The sequence below is a fragment of the Hemiscyllium ocellatum genome, chromosome 14 (assembly GCF_020745735.1).
Source record: "Hemiscyllium ocellatum isolate sHemOce1 chromosome 14, sHemOce1.pat.X.cur, whole genome shotgun sequence".
NCBI classification, from domain to species: domain Eukaryota; kingdom Metazoa; phylum Chordata; class Chondrichthyes; order Orectolobiformes; family Hemiscylliidae; genus Hemiscyllium; species Hemiscyllium ocellatum.
This window is the reverse complement of record NC_083414.1, coordinates 73,557,845-73,569,945: the sequence shown is the minus strand read 5'-3', so window position 1 is coordinate 73,569,945 and position 12,101 is coordinate 73,557,845. Positions and strand designations below refer to the sequence as shown.

The 12,101-nt window shown below is 46.5% G+C and overlaps 1 protein-coding gene across 2 annotated transcripts; it reads right to left on the bottom strand.

The window, feature by feature from the left end:
* Nucleotides 1–1,757: 1,757 nt before the first annotated feature.
* rpl32 (ribosomal protein L32) lies at nt 1,758–10,792 on the bottom strand. Of its 2 annotated transcripts, none has more exons than XM_060835258.1 (4): nt 10,690–10,792; nt 7,124–7,224; nt 6,202–6,383; nt 1,758–1,937 (listed from the first exon to the last, which is right to left on the bottom strand). In XM_060835258.1, exons 2-4 carry the CDS (start codon nt 7,217–7,219, stop codon nt 1,808–1,810), a joined length of 408 nt encoding a protein of 135 aa, XP_060691241.1. In that variant the 5' UTR covers nt 7,220–7,224; nt 10,690–10,792; the 3' UTR covers nt 1,758–1,807. The 2 variants fall into 2 exon arrangements, with proteins under 2 accessions (XP_060691241.1, XP_060691242.1); XM_060835259.1 differs by having other exon boundaries at nt 7,124–7,227; nt 10,690–10,784.
* Between the last annotated feature and the right edge of the window lie 1,309 nt (nt 10,793–12,101).

Genomic DNA, 12,101 nt, shown 5'->3' with positions numbered 1-12,101 from the left:
AGTCTCATGGTTGGGTCGGATAGCGCGTATTAAGATGAATATTCTCCCTCATGTGCAATACCCTATACGGATGCTCCCCCGACTTTCATTAAGCAAACTTTCAGGAGACTGAACGGTTGGTTCAGCTCCTTCATTTGACATCATAAGCAGCCCCTCATTAAATTAGCCAAACTGCAGTTGCCTCACAGACTGGGGGAAGTAGACCTTCCAGCTATTAAAAATTGCCAATTAAGCTCACTTTTGACCTACATGAGTTTGTGGGGACCTTCTTTCAATATGGCTAGATATCGAAGTCTCCCAGGCAAGGTGCCCCCTTACCAGTTTGCTGTTTTTGGACAAGGTGAGGACAGTTAGGGAATATTGCCATAACCCAATAGTCACCAATACTGTTAAAGCATGGAGGGCAATATTGGCAAAACACCTTTGTTTACACCTTTAGTGATTATGCTGGGTTTTCAACTGGGTATGATAGATTCAGGATTTAAATGTTGGGCAGCTAGGGGTTTGTACAATTTATTTGAGGGAGACAATGACGTCCTTTGATCAGTTAGTACAGAAGTACAAGTTATTTAACAGAGACCTCTTTCATTTTTTTTTCTTCAAGTTAGGGATTTTATTCAAAAAAAAACCACACTTTTGAATGATTCCTACAAACCGGACATAGGGAGAGGGGTGCTAAGGGCTAAGAGTACACTCTCTGTCAGGACTTTAGATCATCAATTCGGGGGGGCACCAACTCAGTTGAGTCTGATCCACTCTGCAAGATGTGGGAAAGAGAGCTGGGTGTTGAAGTCTCCGAGAATGCAAGAAAGATATCAATTTACAATAGACCTATGCTTTACAGTTGAAGATTCTCCACAAGATTCACTTGGCTCCAGACCGTTTGTCAAAATTTAAACAAGAGGCAGAGGCAATCTTCAGCATTTCCCCAAGTGCAAGGTCTGCACGGGCACTTTCACCCATTGTCTTTGGTCTTGTGATGGGCTTCAAACATTTTGGAGAGCTGTGGCAGGTGCAACGAAGAGGATTTTGGAAGGAAGGGTAGAGAAGGACCCTATCTCTCCCCTTTTGGACCTATATTCCAGTAGATGTGCATAAGAAAAAAAAACTTTTCAATATTCTCACGTTCTGTGCAAGAAAGAATATCTTGCTAGGTTTGATAGCCAAAAACCCCCAGGCCTGTTGGGTTGGCAGAAGATTGTTATGGAGCATAGTCCCATGGATTTTCTCAAATATGGTACACCACAAAACTGATTAATTTTACTAGATATGCAATACGACACATTTATCTGCCACACTAACAAGGGCTTTTATATTGCTGTAACGATCGTGTTTCACAAGTCCAATATCCAGGAAGGAGGAACTGTGAATGTATGAGTGTTTTGTTTGGCTGGGCTGAGTTATTACTATTTATTTGTTTGTTGTCGGTTATTTATTTATTTAGTTAAATAGCTAGTTCAGGGTTTTTAAAAATTTTATATTTTTCTACACATGTTTACACATTTGTACAGGAGGGTGGATTGGGGATTTAAAAAAAATTTGGGGCTTATTTTTGTACTGTTTTGAATTGCATTGTTTTGTACTTGTAATATTTAAAGTCTATTTTTTTTCAATATAATTACATTATGAAAAAAATGAACACTGCTCAAGGCTTTATAGTGCATGTACCACTTGTATAATCACTGGTAATGCAACGAAAGCTTTTACCTGAGTGGGGACTGTTTACTGAAACACTTTTGAAGGAACAGTTCAGAAGGTTTTGGCATTTTAAAATTTTATTAAAGAGATGAAGCTCTGTTAAGACACACTATTCATTCTCTTCACTGCGTAACCTGGCGTTGGGATTGGTGACCTTGATTGCAAGCTGGGCGGCCCTCTCCACAATCGTTTTGCGGTTTTTCGAGGAGACATTGTGAGCAATCTCAGCACAGTAAGTCCTAGGAGAAAGAACAAACATGTTTGGAGTTGTACACAAACCTGCACTGGTTAAGCAGCAAGTCGCTCAATGGCTGGCCCTCAAATCAGTTACCCAGTACTTACCTGACCAAGAAGGGGCACAGACAGGATACAGACAACACACCCAAACTCTTCTGCCTGCAGTCAGTGAAGCTGAATCACCACAAACTGAAAGACTGATCCCCTCAACTTCAAGAAAGCAGCTCATGAACACCAGCTTTAGGATGATACCAATGTTGAATGAAGCTCAAGCACAGACTTGGCTGAAGCTCTGGGCAGAATTCACCAGTGCGTCATAGGGCTGAGGGTTTGAAAGCATGCTTTCATTGAAGGGAAATAGGGCTGCTTACTTTGATTAGATTAGATTAGATTACTTAGCGTGGAAACAGACCCTTCGGCCCAACAAGTCCACACCGAACCGCCGAAGCGCAACCCACCCATACCCCTACATATTACCCCTCACCTAACACTACGGGCAAGTTAGCGTGGCCAATTCACCTGACCCGCACATCTTTGGACTGTGGGTGGAAACTGGAGCACCCGGAGGAAACCCACGCAGACACGGGGAGAACGTGCAAACTCCACACAGGCAGTCACCTGAGGCAGGAATTGAACCCGGGTCTCTGGCGCTGTGAAGCAGCAGTGCTAACCACTGTGCCACCCACCGTGGCGGGATACGTTTCAGAGGTGCCTCTAGTTGCTTGAACTAGAGTTTGCTGAGTTAGAGAAACAGTGGACAGAATTCAGAGTTTGAATTAGGAGGGGGTTTGAAGACTTGAGAGACGTTGTTGGCAGTGACCACAGAACCAGAGAAAACAATTTCACAACTAGTGGAAAGCCAGAGGGCTTACTTCACAACAGGTTGTAACGATCTGGAAGGCCCTACCTTGAGGGTTGTTGGTCTTTCCATGTAAGCTGAGGGAACACAATCAATTAGAAGTGCAAGAACAAACATTAAAGGGCCAAATGGCCATATGCAAATCAGAAGTGCGGAGGAACAGATTAGTTTTCCTACAGCAATGTGGGGCAGGGATCATTGCAAGAATGGACTGGGGAACGGTTGGATAGCCCTATATCAATCCCCAAAAGATCGTTTATATAAATGATTTGGATGTGAATTTAGGAGGAATGTTTAGTAAGTTTACGAAGAACAATAACATGTGTGCTGTAGTGGAGGTTCTCTCAATACAAGGGGACCTTGATCAGATGGGATGAGGAACGAGAGATGCTTACACACTTCATGGTTGCGTCCAGGCCAAACAAACAGACCTTGGGTGCAGGTTATAATTCCTCAAGATGGTGCCACAGATAAGACAGGTTAGTGAAGGCAGCATTTGGTACACGTTCCCTTTCCTGGTCAGTGAGTATAGGAATTGGGATGTCATTTTGCAGCTGTACAGGACATTGGTTAGGCTACTTCTGGAATACTGCATTCAACTCTGGTAAAAATTCATAAAGGACTTACAAGGATGTTGCCAGGGTTAGAGTGATAGTGGTGAAGGGAGAGGCTGAATAGACCGGGACATTTTCTTCCTGAAGTGCAAGAGGCTGAGGGGTGACCTTACAGAAGTTTACAAAGTCATGTGGGACAGGATGAATAGCCAAGGTCTCTTTCCAAGGAAGGGACAGCATTGGTTTAAACTGAGGGGAAAGGTAATTCATGGGAACCTAAGGGCCAATTTTTCAATGCAGAGGATTGTGCATGTACGGAATGAACTGCCAGAGGAAGTAGTGGAGACTGACACAAACATAACATTTAAAAGGCACCCGAATGAGTACATGAATAGGAAGGGTTTAAGAGGGATATGGGTCAAGTGCTGACAAATGGTACCAGACTGAATTTCGGATATCTGGTTAGCATGGACAAGTTGGACCGAAAGATTGCTTCCATGCTGTACAACTGACTCTAAAAACTAATCCCACTGCCCTGTATCAATCCCCAAACTAATCTGACTGCCTCACTTTTCTCTCCCCATGGCCCTCAATCATGTGTTTTGCCAGTGCCACAATTTTGTTTTTTATTATAGTACAATAGGGAAAAAAGAAGATTCCTCCAAACCATTCAAACCAGTGCCCCCATGTATCTGTTGCCCATTTGAGATGGAATTGGTGATAGGCATGGAGGTGCATTCTAAGGAGCTTTGGTGAATTTCTGCAGTGCGGCTTGCACACGGTGTACTACTGATCACTTCGCTCTGTCTGTTACTCATTGTGCATGCCAGCAGCATGCACATAGCCTGGTTTTGTAACTTAACCAGGTTGACACGTTACTACTAAGCTATATATGTTAGGTGCAATTCCTGACAATACCTCCTGTACTGTGTCCAGTGTTTCTCCTATGCCCCAAAAGGACAAAGACAGAGCCTGCACTTAGATTGCTGCCTTTACACCTGCCCGCTGTCAGGTACAGCAAATGATGCTGTTCTGAAAAGGTTGCTACTGCTATAATGTAGGAGCCTTAACTGCAGACTCTTTCATTTTGTTAGCGAACACATACCAATGAGAATGACCAGAGGATGTGATGGTTCAACCTTTTCCATCCACGATATTCCCAACCTAGCACTGAGGGCAAACTTCCCTGTGCTACTTTGTAATGTTACCCCTTAGCAGCAGTGAAACGCAGAATATTAATTTACAAGCATAGCAAAATTAACACTTTGAATGACATTGTCCAAAATGGTGAAGAATAATATTCAGTTGTTCACTTTCAAAAGATTTAAATCCAACTGGCTCAGGGAAGAGGTGCAGCCCTGAAAGGAAAGGGACTAACCTAGTGGCACAGATACAGAGTAAGCTGGGGTGGTCTTTTGAGTACAATACACATACAGGCAGTTCCTGGTTGTGAATAGGTTCTGCTCTAGAGTCTATTTGAAAGCTGATTTGGACACAGGCTGGAAAGCAAAGAAACTCAACATAAAGCAACTGTTTGTAAATGCAGAAAATGTTTGTATATGAGGGCTTTAACATTAACCCCATATATGGGATTGTGTTTGTAAGTAGAAGGTTTCTAAATCAGGGACAGCCTGTACCAAGGAATGTGAGGGAAATGATTAAAATAAATAAACAAACTGCATGCTAGCCATTGTCAGCTCTTTTCCTCTGGCCCAATGCACATGACCCAGGACTCCCCACTGCAGTTCTCAAAATGGAGAAAGGTGACCAGTGGTGTTCCACAGGGGTCAGTATTGGGGCCACTGTTGCTTGTAGTATACATAAAATGATCTAGAAGAGGGCACTGTTGGTATGATCAGCATGTTTACAGATGACACAAAGATTGGTGGAGTGGCAGAAAGCATAAGGGACTGTCAGAGAATACAGGAGGATATACATAGACAGGAAAGTTGGGCAGAAAAGTGGCAAATGGGTTTCAATCCAGACAAATGAGAGGTGATGCATTTAGGCAAGTCTAATTCTACAGCGAATTATACAATGAATGGAAGAGCCTTGAGAAAAGTTGATGAGCAGAGAGATCTAGGAGTGCAGGTCCATTGTACCCTGAAGATTGCTGCACAGGTGGATAGAGTGGTCAAAAGGGCACATGGTATGCTTGCCTTCATTGGATGGGTATTGAGTATGAGCGCTGGCAGGTCATGTTAAAGTTGTACAAGACGTTGGTTCAGCCGCATTGAGAATATGATGTACAGTTCTGGGCGCCACATTACCAAAAGGATGTGGACGCTGTGGAGAGGGCGCAGAGAAGGTTTACCAGGATTTTGCCTAGTATGGAAGATGCTAGCTATGAAGAGTGGTTGAGTAGGTAAGGATTGTTTTCATTAGAAAAAAGGAGATTGAGGAGTGACCTGATTAGGTTTACAAAATCATAAAGGGTATAGACAGGTGGATAGAGACAAGCTTTTTCCCAGGGTGAAGGATTCAATAACGAGAGGTCACGCTTACAAGGTGAGAGGTGGAAAGTTTAAGAGTGAAACACGCAGCAAGTACTTCACACAGAGGGTGGAGGGTGTATGGAACACGTTGCCAGCACAGGTAGTAGAGACAGGCATGGTAGATACATTTAAGATGCGTCTGGACAGATGCACAAGTAGGGGAGCAGATCCTTATGAATTGACCGACAGGTTTAGACAGTGGAGTTGGATCAGCTCAGGCTTGGAGGGCCGAAGGTTCTGTTCCTGGGCTGTAAATTTTCTTTGTTCTTTGTACAACTGCCCGAGAGGACAGCAATCAGACCATGACACCGTGGCACTCAGTCCCAAATAATCTCATAGTTCCACAAGGAATCCTTACTTGTTGCTCATCATCAAGACCTCCAGCTCCTTGACGTTGTGCACCAGAAATTTCTTGAAACCAGAGGGCAGCATGTGTTTGGTTTTCTTGTTGCTGCCGTATCCAATGTTGGGCATGAGGATTTGACCCTTAAATCTCCTGCGCACCCTGTTGTCAATTCCTCTGGGTTTACGCCAGTTACGCTGTAAAAGGAAGGAATAGATTTTAAACAGAAAATAATACCACACATCCATTTACACTGGGCCAGTATCAAAGGCCGAGACAATACTCCAGGTCAAACAACAACTCACTTGGTCGCCCTTCTACAGGATGGATGTTATTAAACTGCAAAGGATGCGGTAAAGTTTTACAAGGACGTTGCAGAGACTGTAGGGTTTGAGTTTATAGAAAGGCTGAGAAGTTTTTCACTGAAGCGGAGGGGCCTGAGGGGCTGTTTTACAGAGGTTACGAAAATCATGAGAAGCATGGCTAGGGTGAATAGCCATAGTCTTTTTCCTAGGATTGATGAGGCTAAAATTCGAGGACAAAGGTTTCAAGCGAGAGGGGAAAAAGGATCTGAGGGGTCACGTTTTCATACAGAGGGCAGTGTGCATATGGAATGAGCTGCCAGAGAAGGTGGAAGAGGCTGGTATAATTACAATATTTAAAATGCATCTGTTTGGGTATATGAATAGGAAAGCTTTGGAGGGAACTGGGCCAAGTGCTGGCAAATGAGACTAGATCAGATTGTGATGTCTGGTCAGTGTGGAAAATTTGGATAGAAGGGTCTGTTTCCATGCTGTATGTATGAGCTCTCTCAGCATGAAACAGGCTTCCAGTCAATCTATTTAAGAAAGCAAAGGTCCAAGCTGGTGTCATAAATGTGCAAGAACTATCAGGTTTACAAACAATAGTTCAAATGACAAAGGAGTGAAAATCTTACCGCAATCTTCACATAGCGATCAGACTGGTGACGAATGAACTTCTTTCTGCGTTTTTTCACAATTTTAGGCCTGGTCAGTGGTCTTAGGGCTGGCATGCTTCCTGCTGAGACAAACCATTCTGGTTACAGTCACACTCACCAGCTCCACATCAACAGCAGCTGACTGACTGACTAGGATTCAGCTCCCAGAATCTACAGTTGGTGCTGATAGTTTGATGACAGACTTCCTGGAAGTCCTGCAAATAAAATTTGTTATTCAACTGTGGAGGGCATCACAGTCAGGTACAATGTTCACCCACCAATGATCTAATTCTGTGAACTGGAGTACTAGTACACAAATTGGCACACAAGCCTGCTCCATCATGGATTAAAGATCCAACTGGAAGCTCTCATCCACACTCTTGCTCATTTGTCCAATTATGTCTTAAAAATATTCAAACACTCCGACTTCCCTGCCTTTTCAAGAAGAGTGTTCTGACCCTCAAAAGGAAAGAGATTCTCGCGTGCCTTGAATGGATAACCTGCCTCAAAATAGTCACCTTTCGCTTTAGTTTTCCCTCTCGGCTTCCTCCAGGTTGGCTGATATTGTTCATGTCTGCATCTTCCAGTTACAGTCCACCTCCATTCTCACTTTTCCTCAACCAAATCAAAACAGCTAACCAGTCATCTCCCTGTCCCAGCAAATGATCGTGCTGCTCCAACCCACCCGTACCACTCTGAATACTGATGCAGTAATCCTCTAAAGATAAGTGTCCATCTTGCCTGCAACTCTTTGTTCGATCCAGCCAAATCAGGTCGGTCAGCTGCGAAACAGCAGAAAGTCACAAATGTTCCCTGTCCCCTCCTTGTTCCTCTTAATCCACCTTTACCCAGAAACAGCTCCTTCTTCACGACTGTCCAACCTCATTATCAACATCAATGATAGATAATTGTTATTCTTCACACATTTCTCATCTCCACACCTACAGTGAAGACTGCAGATGGAGAGAGTCAGAGTTGAAACGTGTGGCATTGGAAAAGCACAGCACGTCAGGTAGCATCTGAGGAGCAAGAGATGCATCAGGAATGGTGAAGGGTTTATTCCTCCTGCTCCTCTGATGCTAACCGATATGCTGTGCTTTTCCAGCACCACACTTTTCAACCCATCTACAGGCCAGTCTTCATTCAGAAAGGAAGAGGTCAGACTCCAAAGACATAGCAGCTAAAAGGTAACTCTTTTACACCCAATGCCAGTACTGTAACCTGGCCCTGCAATCCTTTAAAAGAGAAGAGAAGCCTTGTGGAGGGGGTGTCTCTGAGGATGCCCTGGTTCCATGAATGATCATTCCTCTTTGCTTTAATAATATAGTTGCATTGTCTCTCTATAACTAACTGCCAGTTCAGGTCAGAACCAGTAACTTTCCAACTGAATGTCCCCAGGTGTTGCCTACTCTGGGGTGGTGCCTGTCCACCTCAGGGTTAACACTCAGCAATGCTCTTGTCTGGTGTTCCATGACAGCTACCATTGATTAAAGTTTAACACTGACACTGTACATGACCTGTGTGGCTTCATCACTTCGTTTTTCTGCTCGAGTGAACTGCTTTGCTTTGGATACTGAACAGACGTGTGACGCCAACTACTTTTTTTTCCCTAAGCATTTAGCAGATCGTTCTTCCAGCCTCTAATTACGGAGGTGAATTAGAACCGGAATGGGTTTCATCTCTGCTGCTGCTGCTCTGCCCTCCCAGCCGGACCTGGAAAAGCCACAGGAAACTCACCAGGGAAGTGCCTGGCAGCGAGGGTGCACCGTTCAAGCAAACAACAGTCAACACGCGTGCCGCCGTATGGAGCCCAGAACCACCACTGGCACCATCTCAACGGAAACCCCTCATCTCTCCTGGTCGATGCAACGGAGGGTTTAAAACTGGTTTGGGGATTCCAGTGTCGGGACAGAGTTGAAAATTTGCAACAGGTTTAATTGGAAGCTCAAAGTTTGTGCGAAGATTTGTAGCTCGGGTGCTCGTTGTTGTGGCTCTGTTCGCCGAGCTGGGAGTTTTTGTTGCAACAAAAACTTCCAGCTCGGCGAGCAGAACCACATTAATTGGAAGCACTAGCTTTCGGAGCGCCGCTCCTTCAGGAGAGGTTAAAGTGGCAATCGCTGCTGATGGTATGGGCTCAGACAGAGCAGGAGTAATGAATATAAGAGTATCCCAGCAGGTCAGGAAGGAGAGCACTGCCCTGTATATGGAGCTGGACAGGCACCATCCCAGCAGGTCAGGATGGAGAGCCCTGCCCTGTATTAACGCCCTGTATATGGAGCTGGACAGGCACCATCCCAGCAGGTCAGGATGGAGAGCACTGCCCTGTATTAACGCCCTGTATATGGAGCTGGACAGGCACCATCCCAGCAGGTCAGGATGGAGAGCCCTGCCCTGTATATGGAGCTGGACAGGCACCATCCCAGCAGGTCAGGATGGAGAGCCCTGCCCTGTATTAACGCCCTGTATATGGAGCTGGACAGGCACCATCCCAGCAGGTCAGGATGGAGAGCCCTGCCCTGTATATGGAGCTGGACAGGCACCATCCCAGCAGGTCAGGATGGAGAGCACTGCCCTGTATATGGAGCTGGACAGGCACCATCCCAGCAGGTCAGGAAGGAGAGCACTGCCCTGTATATGGAGCTGGACAGGCACCATCCCAGCAGGTCAGGATGGAGAGCACTGCCCTGTATATGGAGCTGGACAGGCACCATCCCAGCAGGTCAGGATGGAGAGCACTGCCCTGTATTAACGCCCTGTATATGGAGCTGGACAGGCACCATCCCAGCAGGTCAGGAAGGAGAGCACTGCCCTGTATATGGAGCTGGACAGGCACCATCCCAGCAGGTCAGGATGGAGAGCACTGCCCTGTATATGGAGCTGGACAGGCACCATCCCAGCAGGTCAGGATGGAGAGCACTGCCCTGTATTAACGCCCTGTATATGGAGCTGGACAGGCACCATCCCAGCAGGTCAGGAAGGAGAGCACTGCCCTGTATATGGAGCTGGACAGGCACCATCCCAGCAGGTCAGGATGGAGAGCACTGCCCTGTATATGGAGCTGGACAGGCACCATCCCAGCAGGTCAGGATGGAGAGCCCTGCCTTGTATTAACGCCCTGTATATGGAGCTGGACAGGCACCATCCCAGCAGGTCAGGATGGAGAGCCCTGCCCTGTATTAACGCCCTGTATATGGAGCTGGACAGGCACCATCCCAGCGTGGGCAGGCCACAGGAAACCCTGGGGATGATCCACCAGGCGCCTGCACATGGAGTGGTGCAATCAGTTACAGGGGGGCAATGTAACAGTATTACTGCGGGGTGGGGGAGGTAATTCACGGAGCCAGGCCGCCCTCACAGACCTCCCCCCTTCAGTGTCCCTCTTTAGCCTGCACCGAGCCCTCCCACTGCCGACAGCCCCCCCATCCGCGCTTCAATAACGCGGAGATTACCATCCTCCAGCCTGGGGCACGCACCGGGGACCCTTCCTGCAGGCAGCCCGCGGTACCCCCGAGGCGGATGGAGCCGGATGCCGGCGCAGGCCTCACCTGAGAGAGCGCGACTCCACTTCGGAGCGGGCACCGGAAAAGAAGGGCCGCTCGCGGGGGAGGGCCTGCCGGGAAATATAGGTCTGGCGGAAGTGACGTCCACGCCCCGTCATCCGCTGGCGTTACACCCGGCAATGGGTTCCCGGATGTAGGTCTGAGAGAGGCTCCGCCCACTGGGCAACAGAAGCATCTCCAGCATGCTCTGTGCAAATGTTTACTCTCCATGGACCCACATTACCAGGGAGCCTGTCTCTCCCTTGTGTTCCCATTGAACATATGCCTTGCTATTCACCTGTAAATGAGAGATACACCTTCCAACCTGCTCTGCATAAATAATATTGAGCTCCTCTATGCTTCCTGCCAAAGTGCAATATATTCCACCTGCCAAGTTTTTGTCCACTCACTTAACTCTGCAGTCTCTTCACCACTTGCCTTCCCACCTATTTTTATTTTTTTTCTCTCACAAGGGAGTACAATTATTGTATGTTTATAACATAATTTGAGACTGGACAGTTTTTCTGTTCAGCCTTTCCAGATTCCCACAGCAGTGCCTCCAGCAATTTGGGATCCTGCCCCTTTGCTCCTCCACCCAACTTCGTTTCTGAGGTCAGATTTTAGTCCTCAATGCAGTCTGTGCATGGGTAGTTGGGCATTTTCAGGGACGACTCACTCCCACTAATCTACGAAGAAAACTCAACGATTAAAATTCCAGCCACTTAAGAGCTTTGCAGAGAATCATGAGCCCCAATACTGAAATCTCATTCTGCAAGATACTGCAGAGATTGTTGTTGGACAATCAGGATTTAAGCCATTAAATGGAAAGAAGCTAAGTGTTTTTTGCAGGATGAAGGCTACAAGGAGAGGAGGGTGAGGCCAAAGGTGAGGACAGGAGTGTGGCATTCAGTGGCCATCCCTTTGCCCCAATCCTGCCTTAAATTGGTCCAGTTTAGGGCAGGTGATCAGGCCTATGGTGAATTGAGGCTCTGAATTGACAGTTAATTGACTACACGTGGGATTTAACTGAAAGCAGGTTGAAAAAAATCTCCATTGGATATTCCCATCCAGAACCCATGGTGAAATGGCAAAAACAGGGTGACTTTCTCTGCAGTGCCAATTCACCTCAGTGTCGTTGATTCCACAGAGGGGAAAAAATCATGCCCTTAGCACCAGGGTCCCTGGTTCGATTCCAGCCTCGGCTGACTGTCTGTGTGGAGTTTGCACATTCTCCCCGTGTCTGCGTGGGTTTCCTCCCACAGTCCAAAGATGTGCATTTCAGTTGAATTGACCACGTTAAATTGCCCATACTGTTAGGCACATTAGTCAGAGAGAAATGGGTCTGAGTGTGTTATTCTTTGGAGGGTCGGTATGGAGTTGTTGCGCTGAAGGGCCTGTTTCCACACTGTAGGGAATCT

Bases quoted from the DNA above. Each gene is read 5' to 3' on its own strand.
- rpl32 (XM_060835258.1), bottom strand. From the start codon at position 7,219: ATGCCAGCCCTAAGACCACTGACCAGGCCTAAAATTGTGAAAAAACGC. The intron at 6,384-7,123 runs GTAAGATTTTCA...TTCCTTTTACAG, and splicing joins ATCGCTATGTGAAGATTGCG to CGTAACTGGCGTAAACCCAG. The intron at 1,938-6,201 runs GTAAGGATTCCT...TCTTTCTCCTAG, and splicing joins GTCTTGATGATGAGCAACAA to GACTTACTGTGCTGAGATTG.